Consider the following 19,605-nt stretch of genomic DNA (forward strand, 5'->3'; position numbering starts at 1 on the left):
GGCTCCTGCCCTGTCCAGGACAGCGAGGCGGGCGGCCGAGGAGAAGTCGGGCGGAGCGCAGCCCCAGGCGGGCGGGCCGGAGGGTCGGGGCCGCGTGCCAGGGCAGAACCGAGAGTTCGGAACAGGGTCGTCGGCGGCCCGGAGCTGGAGCCGGCCTCGCCAGCGCCGCGGCTTCGCTTCCGGGTGAGGAGCGGGCGGGCCGAGCAGTTCCGGGGCGGGCGGCGGTTCCGGCTGTGCGGGCCGCGCCGCGGCTGCTGGTCCCGGGCGCGCGGAGGGCGCGAGCGGCGCGCGGGGGCCGAGGGGGCGCGAGGCGGCGGCGCGGGGTCTCTTGGCCCCGGCGGCGGCCCATGGGGCGGGAGGCGTGAGGCCGCGGCCTGCCCGGGGCTCGGGGGGGGGGGGGAGCGGGGCGGGGAGATGGATAAACTGACCATCATCTCAGGATGTCTCTTTCTGGCCGCCGATATCTTCGCCATCGCCAGCATCGCCAACCCGGACTGGATCAACACCGGGGAGTCCGCCGGTGAGCGGCGGGGGGCCGCGGGGAGATGGATAAACTGACCATCATCTCAGGATGTCTCTTTCTGGCCGCCGATATCTTCGCCATCGCCAGCATCGCCAACCCGGACTGGATCAACACCGGGGAGTCCGCCGGTGAGCGGCGGGCGCGCGGGGCCGGATGGAGGACTGGCTGAGGGCGAAGGGAGGGGAAGGGAGACCCGGCTGAGGAGAAGACCGGGCTGGAGGGTGCGAGGCGGAGGCCGGCCTGAGGAGAAGGGGGTGGAGAGGCGATCCGGGCTGCCGGGCCGGGTGGCCGAGGGGCAGAGGGGATGGCGAAGGGGACGCGCGGGTCGCTAGCGGGATCCCCGGGCGGAGGGGAGCTGCGCCCCAGGCTGAGTGCGAAGTGGTGGTGGGGCGAGGAGACCTGGGCAGGGCTGGCGGTCCTGGACCGGGGAGGGAGAGTGAGGGGAGACAGCCGGCGACCTGAGGGACCGTGGAGGAACGAGCTTAGTCCTGGACTTAAACAAACAAAAGTCAAGGTGGGAGACGGGAGGAAACTGAGGCGCACTGTGAAGGAATTAGGCACCCGCCGGGGAGGCTGGGGCCAGGAGCGAGGCAGCCTATGGAGTGTGAGAGTCACCCGAGAGCTGATGGTCGATGAGAGACCAAGAGGAGTCGGGTCCGACCACTGACGTCCCCCCACCCCTCCCCAGGAAGCGGCGTCCGGGGGAGAGGTCCGGGCGGGGCCGGGTTCATGGTGCCGGGAGCAGTGGTGCCGGTGGAGGGCGCCGGATGAGAGCCCCCTGCCCGCGCCCCCGCCCAGCCCCTGCCCACTTGGCAGTGTTTGAGATGCATGTGGCTTCCGAGTTTGCCTTTGACGTCTGTGTGGTTATAATTTTGCTTTATTTTAGGCCCCGGAGCTGTAATAACCTTAATAATAAACTTCATTTTTTGGAGCATCACAAAACGCTTTAGCGATCCTAATAGTAGTTTCAAAATTAAATAACATATTAGAGTTGCAGGCAGCCCAGTAGCAGTGCCTGCTGTAACACCACGGAGCTGTGGGCAGCAGAGACAAGGTGGTGCCCTCAGGAAAGAGGCAGGCATCTTTCTGAAGGGTATCCTAGGTGAATGCCCTTGCACGATTTTTCTCAGCTCGGGCCACCCTCCACCCTCCCACACACATACTCACTCACTCACTCACACTCACCCAGACCTGTGAGACCAAACCTTTAATTAATGTAACAGCTGCCAGGAGAGCTGATGGGAATAAAGGAATGAGCTTGTTTTCTAACTGCTTGTTCAGTGCAGATGAAGGGAATAATGGGGGGTGGGAATGTCAGACTCCCTCCGTGAATAATTTGTTGTAAGAATGTATCACTATGCTGTCAAACTTACTTCTTAAGTATTACTTATGGTTCTGTATTTATCCTGCAATATTTTTAGCCCTTAAAAAAAGCTGTGGCTGGGACATTTGTTGCTTCCTCCTCCGTTCTCTCCCCCATCTAGACCTAGTAACACAAAATCATGCCGTCATATTTACTGGTTATTAAAATAACACTCTAAAAATTTCTGCTCCTTTTCTTGCCTATATAGTCTTAGCAGAGCTCTTAATTGTAAAGCATATATGATTGTTATGTGACCCTATAGAGGTGTTAGCTAATGCTACAGTGGCAATAATTACAGTGGTAATTGTAATTACAATTACCACTGTAATATTGTAATATTACAGTGGTAATATTGCAATATATAAATGTATCAAACACTTTGTGCACCTTAAACATACACAATGTTATATGTTAATTGTATCTCAATTTTTAAAACTGTAAAGCATATAAAGAAAATATCAATGATTTAGAATTTGGTGAAACTATGGGCTTTGTTTCTGAAAATGCTGGTGATGTCAGTGTTAGTTACTTGTTTGTAGTTATATGTGTGATGTCCAGTTCATGACCTGTTGTTGTTTTTATCCTGATTATGTGTGCAGTGACTCCTTTTATGAGACTTTCTTTGAGACTTAACATACTTAGGGGCAAAGAGGTTCACTGTTCTAGCAGCTTTTTTTGTAAAGAAGTTTCAAGTGGAATCCCAGTGTATAAAATAGACTAAATGTCCATGGGAAAGATAGAATTGAGAGAGGGAAGAGAGAGATAAGTAATAGCATAACATTCCTGAGATGTTATGCTCTATTATATTTGAAAGCAAGCAAGAATAGGATGAATACAACTCCTTCAAATTAGGCAAAGTCATCCGCTGTGAGTTGCCTTGGAGATGGGAGGGACAGAAGTCCAAGGTTTGAAAGAAGTAGATGTTTGAAATAAATAAATAGTTGTGGAGAGAAAGCATGCCAACCAGAGACAGTAGGATTATCCAGCAGTGTGGACACTTCATTGAAGTCAGTGGTCACGAACATACAGTGTGATAATGGATCTGCTCTGTTGACTGTCTCTGGTAGTGCTACTTTGTCACCAGTGTGTGGTGAAAGCCAATAGAAGGCTTCATTCAGGGTTGGGATTTGCCAGATACATGCAACAGAATGACAGAGGAGCAAAGGCGTTTAGGGTGTTAGTCAAAAATATTGTAATGATGGCTCATGAAATCTTAGCTGGATAAAGAGTGAAAGGGAAAAAGGAGAAAGCCGGTATATTGGTCATTGAATAGCAGTTGGTACATGGTCAGTGGAATAGTTGACCTGGGCCCAATGGAGCTGAAGACTTGACTGGGAGTGACTGATACAGCAGAATGGAAGGGCGGGGCATTGTGGGCACAAAGTCCAGAGTGTGACAGTGGTGATGTGTGGATGAAGTGGCGTGGAGGCGGTGATTTTTTTTTTCTAACAGTTTCCCTTTTGCCATCTCAAGATACCCTTCAGTTAAATATTCTGTGGCTAGAAAGAGGAATAGGAGGAGATAGTAAGAACAGGGGGAAATTTTTCAAAATCGTATCTAACCGTTTTTTTTTTTTTTCCTTGGCCTAACCACTGTACTGGCAGGGAATTCCCTAACCCGTATTTCTTACGGCTAAATATGTCAGACAATAAGCCCCCCAAAATGTAAAATGAATGAGATGGTATGGTATGTTCCTTTGTTCACTCTTGTGCTTTTGCATTGTGATAAGATGCACCTGAACTTTGCCTAGTGTTTGAGCTTGTATGCTCACTGTACACTTTTACCTGGACAGATCCAGTCTTGAGTTTAAAAAAAAAAAATCAGTGCAGAGTTATACTTTCCAAATCAATGAAACATTTACAGGAAGTTCAGTTATGATCTCAGAGGTGACAGGACTAGCTTTATGCTAAGATCTGCATAAAAGTGACTTCACCTGGTAGCAAAAAGTTAATGTGTTGATTCCCTTTGGTGTGTTATACATTGTACAAAAGTCTTGATTGTGATGTTTTTACTGCAGTTTTTTAAATGAACAAAGTATATTTTGAAAATAGAATTCCTGGAGCCTGAAAGGTTCTGTAGAATGTAGTTTGAAAACCACTGCAGTAAACTAATAAGGGAAAGTTTAGGATTCAGATCCAGACTTTATCACTTACTAACTCTGTTACTTTGGAAAAGTTACCTAGCCTCTCTCCTTATAGTTCCCCTTCTGTAAAATAAGGGTAATAATAGTATCCATCTCAATGGGTTGTTGTGATGATTGAGTTAATCCATGTAAAACATTTAGAACAGTGCCTGACACATAGGAAGTGCTCAGTAAAAGTTAGATATTGTTATATTGCTGTTCTTGTTTATAACAGGTGTCAGAATCCCAATTTTGAAACTAAAGCTCAGAACTTATTACTGTGAGAACTGACACAGTTTCTTTATTAGATGTTCTTGGAAATGAAGAAACATCAAGAATAATATAGCCAGGCTTAGTGTAAGTCAAATAAATTTGTCTTCCCTCTTGGCTTTGGACTTCTCCATCACTGTTTCTCCTCTTTCAGTCTCTCATCTCCATATTCTAGTGTCTCCTCAGCTTCTACTTGAACTACCACAAAAGGAAATGAAATATCCCCAAACAAAAAGCTGAGTAGAAGAACTTCCTAAAATCGCAACCAATAAACTATATTACCATAAGATTATGGACCGGGCTTCATAGCAGCACTTTTTATAGTATTGGCCCCAATACAGAGAAAGCATGTTCCTTTAATTTTCATCTGTGTGTGATAGCATTTCCTGAGTTTGTTCTAACAGCTTGCGGATTATGCACAAACTTTTAAAGATATAATGACTGCCACCTTATTTATTTATTTTTTTACTTTCATTCTTTTTCTTTTTAAAATTGTTTAGATTGGATGTTAGGTTGTTTAAGGAGTCTCAATAACACCCTCTTCCCTACTTATATTCTGAACTAATTGAGAAGAAAAAAGAATAAGATAATTAGGAGCCAAAATATTATTTATTATTGAAAAAGAGGATATTGGAGAATGTGGCTTATATCCTTGGACAAGTCGCTTCCTCTTACTGGGCCTCAAAATTGAACAGACTTAACTGTCCAATCCCAGGCAGGACTTGGGACCAGCCCTATAAGACTTCCAGCATGAAAGAACAGAAGAGATGAATGCTCCCTTTAGGCAACTTGCTCCCAAGGGCAAAAAGTTGGACCACTTATGCCCAGTTTTTTCTCCTGAACTGTCAGTCAGATTAAGTCATTCCTCCTGATCTGAGAAGGATTGAGTGAGGGGACACAGATAAACTAAGATATTCTAACAGCCACACCTCTACCCTGCCCCTCATGGATAGAAACATCAGAAATGGGAAAAAAGCATTACCTGGTTGAAACCCAGGATATGGCTGGCATTTTGCAAGGAAGAATTTTCTTTTTCCTCAAGTACAAAGACTGGCAGATGCTTGGGGAAATAAAAGACTTTGTGGGGAGGGTTTCATTTCCCATTCTGTTACTCACTACTCTCTCCACAGGAAATGCTGGTAAACCTCAGATAGGGGACTGTGGGCTTGACATCTATCACATAAGAGTTCAAGATCTTTAGGTAGATCCTAGCCTACAAGTTGGGAGTCTTTGGTTTAAAACATTAAAATTACAAGCTTCCCAAGCAGACCCATTTATTAAATACTAGAAAATTGTTAAATAATAAACCCTTTCTCCGGAACTGTGGCAACTTCAGTAATCACAAAGTTGGTTTGGTGTGAAGGAGCTCTGTAACATCAGTTGTTAAACAAACCAACCTATCTATAACTGTCTTGTTAATCATCTTGGACATGACTTACAGAGAAGGACATAATTGGGTTACCTAAGAGGGCAAAAATCTTGAGATTGTGCTTTTCTTTAATTTAAAAAGCATTAACAAAACTTTTTCAATGGCCTTTTGAGTCTTTTTCCAGTAAATTTCTTTTTTAAAAACAGCTTTATTGAGATATAATTCACATAACCATAAAATTCACCTATTTAAAGGGTACAGTGCAGTGGCTTTTAGTATATTCATAAAGTTGTGCCACCATCACCACAGTCAATTTTAGAATATTCTCAGTACTCCAAAAAGAAACCCCAGATGCCTTAGCTATCACCCTCCACCTTCCTGGTTCTTAGTCTACTTTCTGTCTTGGTAGACTTGCCTATTCTAGACATTTCATATAAATGGAGTCATATAATATGTGGTGTTTTGTGATTGGTTTCTTTCACTTAGCATAACATTGTCAAGGTTTATCCATATTATAGCAAGTATCAGCAGTTCATTTCTTATTGCCAACTAGTGTGGTGTATCCCCGTTTATCCATTCATCAGTTGATGGAAATTTGCGCCAGTAAATTTCTTTGCCTTCCAAGAATAACATTTCTTCATAATGGTAAAGTGGTATAAACTTTTTTCCTTTTTTTTTTTTAATGGAAGATTTTTTTTTTTTTTGGCTGCGTTGGGTCTTTGTTGCTGTGCGGGGCTACTCTTCATTGCGGTGTGCAGGCTTCTCATTGCAGTGGCTTCTCTTGTTGCAGAGCACAGGCTCTAGGAGCATGGGCTTCAGTAGTTGTGGCACACGGGCTCAGTAGTTGTGGCTCACAGGCTCAGTGGTTGTGGCGCACGGGCTTAGTTGCTCTGCGGCATGTGGGATCTTCCCTGACGAGGGCTCAGGCCCATGTCCCCTGCATTGGCAGGCGGATTCTTAACCACTGCGCCACCAGGGAAGTCCTCCTTGGTTTTTTAAAAAGTAACATTATCAGTATTATTTATTTCAACATATCAAATAAGAACTTTGAATAAAAATTCAAAGACCTCACAGCAAGAGAGAGAAAACCCGCACGCCACAACTAGAGAGAAGCCCTTGCACTGCAACGAACAGACCACGCACCACAATGAAAGATCCTGCATGCCTCAAGAAAGGTCCCACGTGCCACAACTAAGACCCAATACAGTCAAAAAGAACCCCCAAAATCAAAGGCCAATCTTTTTACAGTGTTCACAGGTCATACTTGAAACTTGAAATCACTTATAATACTGTGAATTTCACAGCATAGGCCAGATTTTCCAATATGAGATTGTATTTCCTGAACAAAGCATTTATTCCCTTTACAACCTTAGTTCCAGAAAGCCTCTGTTTTTACCATTATCAACAGAGATGTAGTCACTTCAGGATGAAGGGTGTAAGCTAGTTGGCCTAAAAGTTTTGGAGAAGGGGAATTTGGGACCAAGAACATGGACAGAAGCCATGAGAGAATGGAAAAATCTAAGAGGAAGGAAATTCCGAAAAAGATATTACAGAGTGATGACTGCCGTTGCATTTATTAGACGCAACCAGACTTGTTGAATTTTTCCTCACTCGACTGCCTGAGCCCCTTTCAAAGCTTAGTAAGAGTCATATACATCAGTCCTCCACTGTTCAGCTTAGTGTGTCCTAAAATAGTGTTGTTGTTTAACCCCTTTCCTCATAAATATTGAGTCTGTATTGGAGTTGCAGTGTAGTAAAATGGTCCTATGGGATTTAAGTCAGACATATCTAGATTTGATTCTTGGATTCCCTTTTTATGAGATTTATGATTTGGGCCATGGAATTTGATTTCTCAGCTGTAAAATGGGGATGATATATTTATCTCAAAGGATGCTTGTGAGAAAATAAAATATGGCATATGAAGAATTAGCATATGGTCTAATACATAGCAAATGCTCAAATGTTAGTATTATTATATGAAAGATCAAAACATCTGAATTTAAAAATATTTCCCTTTTGTATTATTTATTTACTTATATCTTGCCTTGTTCTAAAAAAGATTTAAGGCAACACAATGTGTCTGTATTGAATATTTCTGAAGTCCTACTTGGGGAGGGGAGGTCTCTGGGAAGACAGACTTTGAGGTCAGCTGTAGTGGTGGTATAAGCTTAATGGGATGCACGTAAGTACCAAAACCAAGGAATGCATTGGGTTTATATGTTTCTGGAACAGACTAAAGAGGTTTTCTAAGTGAAAGGCAGCCTGGCATAGTGGAAAGGGCTCACAGGTTTTGGGGCTAAATCAACATGTAGTCAAATCCCAGTCCCACTATTTGCTAGCCATGTAATTGATCTTAGACAGGTTGTCATTGAGGGTTTTTTATTAATAACAATTATATCATTCAGATGTACTTAATACCTCTTGCAGTACTTCCAGTTGTTATGCAGGTTCAGACCCCAACTTTCTGTAGATTAGAGTAATATCTGCAGCACACTGTGAAAATCATTTATTTCATAAGTTTTTTTTTTTTTTTTTTGGCTGTGCTGGGTCTTCGTTGCTGCGTGCAGGCTTTCTCTAGTTGTGGTGAGTGGCAGGCTGCTCTTCGTTGCAGTGCACGGGCTTCTCATTGCGGTGGCTTCTCTTGTTGCAGAGTACAGGCTCTAGGCGCATGGGCTCAGTAGTTGTGGCACATGGGCTTAGTTGCCCCGTGGCATGTGGGATCTTCCCGGACTAGGGATCGAACCCGTGTCCCCTGCATTGACAGGTGGATTCTTAACCGCTGGACCACCAGGGAAGTCCCGGAAGTTATTTTTAAAGGAATATAGTGGTCTGTAAAGCTTTACAGTTGGAGTATAGAGAGTCACTTAGTCTCACCTCAAAGGCTGAAAATAAGTTTGAAATATATGAGATAGTTGTTTCTTAATAGAATAGTACAACTGAATAGCAAATAGTACAACTGTATAATAGCAAACAGTACAACTGAAAATTTAGTTTTTGTTTATGGCATAAAATTTCTTCTAGTTGTCATTAGCTTCCTCAATGCAACTGTGAGTCTTTGAATTTTTTCATACCCCATTTCAATGCATAGTTAAGCAGTGGACCATATTACATCATCTTATAGGGGAAATTTAGATGTGTAGTAAAGTATTACTGTTTATGAAATTGTTATTATTGAATTATAAATAAAAGCTTAATCATGCAACCTGAATGGATAATTGTTTACATAGTGACCTTGTTTTATATCTTGTAAGTAACCCAAGAAATTAGGTTGTACAGTGACAGCAATGACAATGTATAGGTATAAATTTCATATTTACAACTTTGTTTATGATGATTTATGTAAACATGACATTCATATCTTTTTGGTTGTCAGAATGTTTTATTTTCAAGCTCTGAAATTACACATTTTTTCCAAGTACTTTTTAGAATTCTTTGCCCAACTAGCAGCTAGCTGCTGAAAAGTTTGATACTTATAAAACCTGGTCCACTGGTAACAACAGATTGGGGGTAGTGGCACCATTATTTTATTCTTTATTGACTATAGACTGATGAACAAGTAATATTTAGCAAAGCTATTGTTGAAATACTAGAGAGGTTAGATAAGAGCATGAGGGAACCTAAGGATCCTTAAAAATCAAGGTACCTAAAAGTAAATCTCTGGATCAAAATCACTTTTCAATAATATACCTCTGTAAACTTTACTGTGTATTCTCTCATTAGCTGTAAATTACAGCTAAATTACATATCCTTACTGAATATGACATGGGCAAGTAGAACGCAGTAGTCCTTTGGGATTTATTGCCTTAGAGTTGACAAAATAAAGATTTGGGTGTTGCTATCAATGATACTTACATGTATTTATGAGTATATATAAACCAGCAAGTATAATTTGCTTACATGAAGTTTCAGTATATGACTTCAGTTTTGAAGCAAACATTTCTTTGAATTGCTGAATTTTTTTTTTTAATTGGGAGGAAAAGACTGCACTTTTTATGTCTCTTTATACTAGCTTTGCTATAAATAAAAGGTCACATTTGGTATTTTGACACTTGCTGTTGTGTATATTGAGCAAAAAGGCAGCTGCTGACTTTTAATATAGATCTGTTCAACCAGAGACCATATACTGCTATCGTTAGAGATTTAAAAAGAGTAAAGAAAATGCAGTTGGTTGGGTCAAGTAAGAAAATGGGAGAGGAGAATTTCACTAGGTCTCCCCACTTGTGGTCTATTCACAGTAAGTTATTCACATGGAACATTATTGGGTCTACTTTCAGCTATAATAATAGAAATTTTTTTCAAAAATAGGTAGGACATGTGCAAATTAAGGCAGAGATTTCCAAAGCCATTTCATTTATATGACCATTTCATTTATAAAGTGACATCCATTTTAATAAAATAAATCTTTAATTTACTATAAGTATTCTGTAAATCTTCCCGTAGATATTTCGTATACCACTGTACTTTATTCCGGACAGTCTCACAACAGATGTTTATTAAGGTATGTGTGGTCTGTAAGGAACTGTACTAAATATTCTGAGGGATTGCATTTAAGCAAATGAAAAAGTATTTTATCCTTGAGGAACCTGTACTGTGTTTGGGAAGATAAAGTTATATACATATGAAGTAAGTGTCTTAGGTGATGAAACTACTTTCTGCCCAGGTGGTTGAGGAGGAGGTAGAATTTGAGCTTAATAGATTATACATTTAATGATGAGTATTTATGAAACTCAATTCTTTCTTTTTTTTTGGCCACGTCGTGCGGCATGTGGGATCTTAGTGCCCCGAGCAGTGATCGAACACATGCCCGCTGCATTGGGAGTACAGAGTCTTAACCACTGGACCGTCAGGGAAGTACCAGTGATGGTATTTAAATAATTGGAAGACTTGGGCAGTGCTTGAAAGTGGAATGGCGTGAGTAAACGTATATAGAAGACAGGGAAATTTCCATTTCAGTTCATTTCTATACATTGCTGCTAAATTTGTCTTTCTAAAGGATAAGAATAGTAATAATTGCAAATACTTATATAGCATTTACTTTATGACAGATACTTTTCTAGGTACCTTACATGTATGAACTAATTTAATCCTCACAGCATCCCTAAGTGCTGTTAGCCCCACAGAGATATAGAGAAATTAAGTAACTTGCCCAAGGTCGCATAGCTGGTAAGTGGAAGAGCTGAGATTTGAATCCAGGAACTCTAGCTCCAGAGTCCTGGCTCTTAACCACTGCATATGCTTGAAACAGAAACCTTCAGTGACTCTTCATCTGCCATAGCACAGAAGGCACTCGCTCAAGGATCTTCACAATATGGCTCTTGCTTACCTTTCCAACCTTAGATCCTACATTTTCCCTATGTGGTTCTACATTCCAGCCCCTCTGTATTACTTTATGTTTCCTAAATACAATCTATAGTCTCATCTCTAAATCTTTGCTTATGTTGTTTATTCTCAGTCTGAAATGCCCTCTCACTCTTCATAGTTCCTATTGTATCAGCGTCCTACCCATCTTCCAAGCGTGTGTCAACTGCTGTCTTCATAAAAACCTTTTTTGATCCCCTACCTAAAGTGATTTTTCCCTCTTGCATGTTTTTCATGGTAGCATATCCATATCATGGTTATATGTGTGTTACTTGCCCTGTTTTCTAGTGTAGATTTTTTTAAAAATAAATTTATTTATTTTCGGCCACGTTGGGTCTTTGTTGCTGCGCACAGGCTTTCTCTAGTTGCAGCAAGTGGGGGCTTCTTATTGTGGTGGCTTCTCTTGTTGTGGAGTACGGGCTTTAGGTGCGGGCTTCAGTAGTTGTGGCGCATGGGGTTAGTTGCTCCGTGGTATGTGGGGTCTTCCTTGACCAGGGCTCAAACCTGTGTTCCCTGCATTGGCAGGCAGATTCCTAACCACTGCGCCACCAGGGAAGTCCCTCTAATGTAGATTTTTAAAGTTCCTTAAGAACAGGGCATAAAATTTATTGGTCTCCGTACCTTAGGTAGCACTCACACCAAGCTTGCACATGGCAGGAAAGAGGAAGTGTTATGGTTGACACTAAGATTTTGAACCAGGAGTAGGGAATAGAACTGGGAACTTTGGAGAGTGAGCTGCTTTAAGGGCAAAAGTGATGATTTTGGTTTAGACATTATGTTTGAAGTGAGAATAGAATTTGAATATCAAAGCAGAAAGGAGCTAGTCAGGAAAGAGGACTATTTGGCATTCCTAATTGTCTTATCTCATTTTCACAAACACGATACTTACATTGTTACATATGCCAAATTTTTGTTCAATAACTGCATGTCCACAAAATTCATTCTTAATTTTTTTGACAGATTATCAGTTGGTTTTTATTTTGGAAAGTAAGGTCCAGCAACCATATAGTTATTCCCAACTTTGAAAAGATATTATAAGATGAAAGTTAATTTGTAGGTTGATTAGTTGATTCTCTGGGTCAATACAGAAATTAGATTCCTAAGCAAGTGTAAGGCCATGTTATAACTGAAACATTTACTTCTGCATCAAAAAAAAAATAGTAGAAAGCAATACAGTTGTATTACTAACAAATAGCTTTTAAAAAGTTAAAAAGGAATAAGAAATGGTGGCTTATTTCTCTGATCCTTTAATTTGTCAATTTGACTTTAAAACTTATGACATTTCTTCTGTGTGATATAGGTGCTTCACTGAGATTCTTCTTACATTTGTCAACAATATTTTGGGTCATTTTTTTACTTACAAATTGCCCTGTCAAAGGAAGAAAAAGGACTTGCAGAAAATGTATGTTTAAGAGATTTCCTGAAGTGGAATAACCTGAGATATAATTAACTCAGTGGAGATGAGGAAGATTGGTGTGAGTGCATGCATGTGCATGTGATATGTATGGTGCATGATGGTGGTGAGTGGACATGGGGAAGATAAGGAACTTGTAATGGATAAATGATCTCTCCATGGGGAAGCAAAGTAATACAGAATAGGCTAGATCCAATGCTCCTCATTCAACCCCCATGGAAGGGGCCGTGAGTCCTGGCTAGTATGGTTACTGTTTGTTGAGGGGCCCTGTGAATGGATGGAAGGAGGAGGAAAACAGTATTTTATATGCCAATTGGGGTACAAAATGGTACAAATTAAGTATTTTTAACTTAAGGAGTACCTCTGTTGAAACTTGGCTTCTAGTTTAGGCTTTGCTGTTTTTTTTTTTTTTTTTTTTGGGTCATTTTTTTTTTTTTTGCGGTATACGGGCCTCTCACTGCTGTGGCCTCTCCCGCTGCAAAGCACAGGCTCCAGATGCGCAGGCTCAGCAGCCATGGCTCACGGGCCCAGCCGCTCTGCGGCATGTGGGATCTTCCCAGCCCGGGGCACGAACCTGCGTCCCCTGCATCGGCAGGCAGACTCTCAACCACTGCGCCACCAGGGAAGCCCTAGGCTTTGCTGTTGATGTTTTGTTTGTGCTTGAAATTTTACCTAAACGTTTATTCTTTATTTTCCCCAACCAGAAAATAGTTCTGTGTTCTTCCTTCACCCTCATGAATCCCATCTCTTGTTTTAAAATAAAAGTGGGTATATATGATACATTGAATTCTTAGAAAATTATTTTATTAAGAAATTTATAGTGAAAGGAGTATAGGGGTGAAGCCAGAATTCAGTTCAAATTCTGGCTCTGCCATTTCCCAACTATGTGGCTTTGGACTTGTTTGGCCTCTGAGCTTTAGTTTCCTCATCTATAAATGGGGATAATACCTCTTATCTTGCAAAGTGGCTGTACGAATCAAAGTTAATATACCTGAAACACCTACCACAGTACAGTCACCTATGATAGATAGCTGTTGTTAAGCAACTAAATGGATTAATCTGTTATCACATTGTGATACATAAAATATAATGTTGCAGTTGGCTATTTGCCCATCATATAGTCACCAAAAGCAATCTGATTTTTTTTTAAATATTTATTTATTTATTTTTGGCTACATTGGGTCTTCGTTGCTGCACACGGGCTTTCTCTAGTTGTGGCGGGTGGGGGCTACTCTTCGTTGCGGTGCTCAGGCTTCTCATCGTGGTGGCTTCTCTTGTTGTGGAGTGCGGGCTCTGGGTGTGCAGGCTTCAGTAGTTGTGGCACATGGGCTCAGTAGTTGTGGCCCGTGGGCTCTAGTGCACAGGCTCAGTAGTTGTGGCACATGAGCTTAGTTGCTCGGCGGCACGTGGGATCTTCCCGGACCAGGGCTCGAACCCGTCTCCCCTGCATTAACCACTGTGCCACCACGGAAGTCCTGATTTTATTAAAACTAGGGTGTATCACTGTGTTAGACCTGGTTGACCCTATCATTTTTACCAAACATGCTGTACGATGCCCCTGATGCTTAACCTGGATTGCTGCCTTCTTCCTTCCACCTTAGTGCACTAAAAGAAAAAAGTACCAGGAAGCCTATTTAACTGTTTTTATACAAGTTCTGTTCTGCATGTCAAAGATAACATGTATTTGGGGATTTTCCAGTAATGATGACATATTATACTAAACCATTAATATTCTGTCAACCTTCTTACTCTAGCTAACATTTGCTAAGTGGGTTATGGATGTAGTCTGCCGTCCTAAAGTAGATTTCTCCCTAACCAGCTAAGTATATAAGTCATGACCCTGACCTCATTAGTTGAAGTCAGTAACCAAGTATAAAGAGTTCTAAAAGTAAAGGGTGATTGATAATCACAGGTAGCCTGTAAGATAATTTGTTACAGTCCTATTCATTTGCTTATTATGAGCATAAAATGAGAAACTCTTTATATTTTCTTATCCTGTAGATAAATAATTACTTTGAGAGTTTAAAAGTTAGCCCCATTTTAAAAGTTTTAAAATCATTAATTGAATCACTTAAAAAACCATAGCAATGAATCTCATTTAAAACAGATGTAGACAGTCATGTTAGATCACCTTTAGGACTCCCACTCTCAGTAACATTTAATGTGTTAGGATCAGAAGACAAACTCATGTATGTTGAAGTGTCGCTGATATAGGACTAACCCCCAGAGCTTTAGAGGACTTTTCTAGTATCTGCCTACTAACCATCCAGTAGGTAGCTATCATCTATCAACCATTTACAATCACACCAGTAGCCGGTAAGATGTCTGCTTTAAGTGGACCACCCTGTATTTAAGATTTCATTTTATTTTATTGTTTTGACTTTCAAGTTTTATTTTACTTTAAAATTTTTATTGGAGTATAGTTGATTTACAGTGTTGTGTTAGTTTCTGCTGTACAGCAAAGTGAATCAGTTATACATGTACATATATCCACTCTTTGTTTAGATTCTTTTCCCATATAGGTCATTACAGAGTATTGAGTAGAGTTCCCTGTGCTATACAGTAGGTCCTTATTAGTTATCTATTTTATATATAGTAGTGTATATATGTCAATCCCAATCTCCCAATTTATCCCTCCCCATTTAAGATTTTAATTAGTGTTATTGTGAATGTCTTCAGAGTTATCAGGGGGGTTGGGTGCATTATGGGTTTTCCCTACTGTGCTATTTCTTTTCTTTTTTTTTTTTTTTTTAATTTTTACCTCTATAAATTGTTGGCCGGTGCTTTTGTTCTCTTTGTTAGCCTAGAGTTAACAAAAATACTTTATCCCTCATATATCACCTCCTACTGCCCTCTGCCCTCCCTCTTTAGGACCTTGATGTGGCAAATCCCCAACTTGACTTCAAGCAGTTCACACCCAGGTGAAAAAGTCTGGCTTGCAAATGTCATCAGCCATCCCAAATGGTCAGGACACTGGTGCAGTTCCCACTGACTTATTGTATCCCCTTAGATATCACCCAAAGCCCTCTACTGTGGTTGAGGGCTCCAATCTTCTGAGCCTGGGGTTTTTCTGAGTTAAAAAACTAAAAAGGAAAATCCATCCACTTCTCTGAGGAAGAGGACTGTCTTTTAACTGTATTATTATAAGCAACATAGGCACTTACTCCTTTTCTGTGAACTTATTCTCTTCTACATTCCAGAAATTCTTTAGTGATTCTGCTTTGTTGTTGACATTTTCCCATGCTGTTATAGAATTTTTCTACATATATATTGCTTGGGTCATTTCAGTGGGATTTGGAGAAGGAAGGAGAGCAAATTGATTCACTTTATCTCCCAAAGGTGTTTAATAAATGTTAATTGAATGAGAGAAATCAAAAGAGATTTAGTCCATATTTTCTTATCTTTTAAATTTTTATTAATAATGGGAAAAGTTGTGATACAGTAATTTTCCTAAGTCACACTTCTTTTTTTTTTTTTTTTTTTTTGCGGTATGCGGGCCTCTCACTGCTGTGGCCTCTCCCGTTGCGGAGCACAGGCTCCGGACGCGCAGGTCCAGCGGCCATGGCTCACGGGCCCAGCCACTCCGCGGCATCTGGGATCTTCCCGGACCGGGGCACGAACCCGTGTCCCCTGCATCGGCAGGCGGACTCTCAACCACTGCGCCACCAGGGAAGCCCAGTCACACTTTTTTTTTTTTAAGGTAAGCCAGAAAAGGTTTAAATTCTGTAGTCCCCATATGGCAAGAACATCTGTGTGACTGGTTAGGATGCAGGAGACATAGTTAAGTGGCTAATAACACAGACTCTGGAGCCTGGATTCAAATTCTACCTGTACCACTTGCTAGCAGCATGATCTTGGCCGACATACTTCAGAGGTTAAAACGTTCATGTATATAAAACAGTGCTTGGCACATAGCACTGTGTGTCAACTAAAATTAATGGGACTAACTTTTGAAGATTCTTTGCTATAATCTTTTCAGTAGCCATAGGCAGTTATTTTAAAATTATCATAAATGCTATGTAGTTTTAGGTTATAGATATAAATGTCACCATACTAGAATATAGATTCTAGCCCATGGACAAATGGTCAAATTTTTACCCTATATAAAGAATAGTACCACTACTGTAATGAAGGGCAAAGAGGACGCTTTGCTTGAACCACATATGTGTGTCACATATTCAAAAAAATAAATTAAAAATGATAGCAAGAAAGTAAATCCTAGTATTGAATACAAATTGAAACCAGTGAGTCTGACTATATGTCAAATTGATAATGTAACTATCAAGGAAAAAAGAATTAAGTAACGTTTGAACATAGTGCTTTCTTAATAGTATATAGCCTAAGGGCAAAGAGACCAGCAAAGAAATATTGAACTTAGCAAACCCCCTATAGTAGCTCTTCACAAGAAATGTTATTCCCATTTTGCTGAAAAAGAAGCATATTTAGAGAAGGATTTGCTTGGCATCATTTAATTAGGTGGTAGACTGGATTTAAAAGCCCATGCTCTGTTCTTTATACCGCACTACTTTTTTAATTTTTATAGCGTGCTGTTCAGGTGAGTCCCTGGTTTCTATAGTACCTCCCTTTTCTTGGCATCATCTGTAATATTAGTCAGAACCCCATTTTCAAGAGCTTCCTAACTTCAAGAATTTCATTCCGTGCAATCCTGCCTACCTTTTTGAAATCTGCCTTCCTAAATTAAAGGGTATGTGACACTTCCCACCCTTTTCTTTACGAATTAAGGTGGCCTGACAGATCTTCCTCTTGATTCTCATTCCTCCTACTTCACCAGTAATTAGTTTCCTGCTGAGCCTGAAAGTTGTAAATGAGAGACCTGCCTTCTTAAAGACATATATCTATTTGTAATTTAACATATCTTTTGGGGATTTGGTGGTGAGACATGTAGTGGGGAGAGTGATAAAGAATGCAATTGTTGGACCTGCATTTTTTCCATGAGAGAGAGTAGAAACAAGTATCACTTTATAAACTGTGACTTTGAAATGATTCATTCATTAAAGAAGGCAAACAAAAATAGCAACGAAACAAAGACATAATAACTGGTTGTTAAATGAACTCTGTCCTTTGAAAAGCGAATGATTAAGGGAGAAAATATGTAAATAACTTGAGTACACAAGCTGCTATTTGAGATTTTGCAGAGTAAAAATGATAGGAAGAATTAAACTGTACAAGAATTTAGTTGGATCTTGCTTAAAGTACTTCGTGTCATAAATCTCCAAACTTACTTTTTTAAATAAATTACAGAATTTAAAGAACTTCTTGAATTAGCAGAATCAAAATGGAATTCACTCTATTTTTTAATCACTCATGAATTACTGTCTTTAAAGTGCATGGCTTTAAAATGTAATTTTAAATAATATACCAGAGAAATTGTCCAGAAGATCTAGGCCCAGAATTTCAATATAATTTTAAAAGGAAGTAAGGTTGGCAATCACATTAATTTTTAAAAATTGCTTTTTATTAGAATTAAGAAAGTAAAATAGTGGTATAGTCTTTTACTGGATTAACTGAGTTTCTAAACACCTGGAGAAAATTAATTTAGTATTTCCTGTGCAGAGTTGTTTGTGGAGAATGTGCCATTGTCTGTGGAAACAGGGTTTATGAGACCTCTTTGTTGATGTTTCTAAGGTTTTAACTCTCTGGACAAACATACAAAAAAACTGTTCTACCAAAATATTACTAAATAGTAAACTTTGAGCACAGTGTCGAATCAGACATTTTTCATGCTGGTACCTATTCATTTAGCCTGTTATTCAGTTCCTTCTTTTGTATTGTTTTGAGAATTAAATGAGCATATGTAAAGCACTTAATAATACCATGAATGGCACTAAATAAGTGCCCAGAATATAGTGACAGCTATTATTATTTACCCTTTTTCCTCCTCCAGATTTATGAGTGATAGGGAAACAAAATTTATTTTGAGCACCCTTTATTCTAATGTCAAGGTTTTAAAGGAGAGTTTAGGACAAAACCAGATTTTTCTGAACCCAAACACTTGAGATTCTGTTTGAGAAATGAGAAAGACAGATGCCAAATATCTACTCTACTTGTGCAGTGACAAGAAGATTGAATTTCTAATTTGTTTCCTGCCTCAAGCCCTTGCCTTCAGTTCCTTTGTCTCAATATGAAAATTTCTGTATTCGTTTGGAGATTCTTGTCTGACTGAAACAACAAAGAACAGTCTCCAGGAGTTTTAGTATGGCTAGCTAACCATAACTTTCTGGAAGAACATCTGGATGCAGTTTCAGCTTTTAAAGTCTATCATATTTTATGTCATTAAATTTCTGTAGTTCTAAATTATTGAATTCAGTTCTTTTCCTAGGTTGTGCCCATCCATTTTAAAAGCTGTATATCTTTTATGCAGAAAATACAAAGAATGTAGTCGACCATCAATAAAAATTATTATCAATTAAACTACTGGAGTTTTCCCTTCTTATCTCAGTTTCAGAATATAAGCATTACACCAAACACATACATGCATATACATATATACCCATACATACAAATGTAATTTTCCTTTATTGTGATTACTCAGTTGCTTTAAGTAGTAGAAGTTATGATATTTGTTTGATTATAATCATTTCAGCAATGTCATGGATAAGCTGCTGGTCCCTGGACTTTAAAGAGAGAGGCTCCGGGACTTCCCTGGAGTTCCAGTGGTTAAGACTCCATGCTTCCAATGCAGGGGGTGCGGATCGGATCCCTGGTCAGGGAACTAAGATCCCACATGCCGCACAGCATGGCCAAAAAAAAGAGAGGATCCTAACATCAGAAGCACATAATAATTAATACTTTGTAAATATCAGAAGGGTGTCTTAAACTTATTTCTAAAACAACTTTTTTTTAAATTGAAGTATAGTTGATTATATTAGTCTCAGGTGTGCAGCATATTGATTCAGTATTTTACAGATTATATTCCATTAAAATTTATTATAAGATAATGGCTATAATTCCCTGTGCTATATAATATATCTTTGTTGTTTATCTATTTTATACACAGCAGCTTATATTTCTTAATCCCATACCCTTCATTTGTCCCTCTCCCCTTTGGTAACCACTAGTTTTTCTTTTTTTTTTTTTGCTGTACGCGGGCCTCTCACTGTTGTGGTCTCTCCCGTTGCGGAGCACAGGCTCCGGACGCGCAGGCTCAGCGGCCATGGCTCACGGG

The 19,605-nt window shown here is 40.0% G+C and overlaps 1 protein-coding gene across 1 annotated transcript in view; it reads left to right on the forward strand.

Annotated features, from left to right (window-relative positions):
• Positions 1–545: 545 nt before the first annotated feature.
• MOSMO (modulator of smoothened) overlaps positions 546–19,605 on the forward strand; it is a 55,221-nt gene continuing 36,161 nt past the window's right edge. Inside the window, exon 1 of the mRNA XM_007466285.1 lies at positions 546–651. Coding sequence (XP_007466347.1) covers positions 546–651 — 106 coding nt within the window. The remainder of the gene's footprint in view (positions 652–19,605) is intronic.

This window comes from Lipotes vexillifer, unplaced genomic scaffold, assembly GCF_000442215.2.
Source record: "Lipotes vexillifer unplaced genomic scaffold, Lipotes_vexillifer_v1.1 scaffold783, whole genome shotgun sequence".
NCBI lineage: Eukaryota > Metazoa > Chordata > Mammalia > Artiodactyla > Lipotidae > Lipotes > Lipotes vexillifer.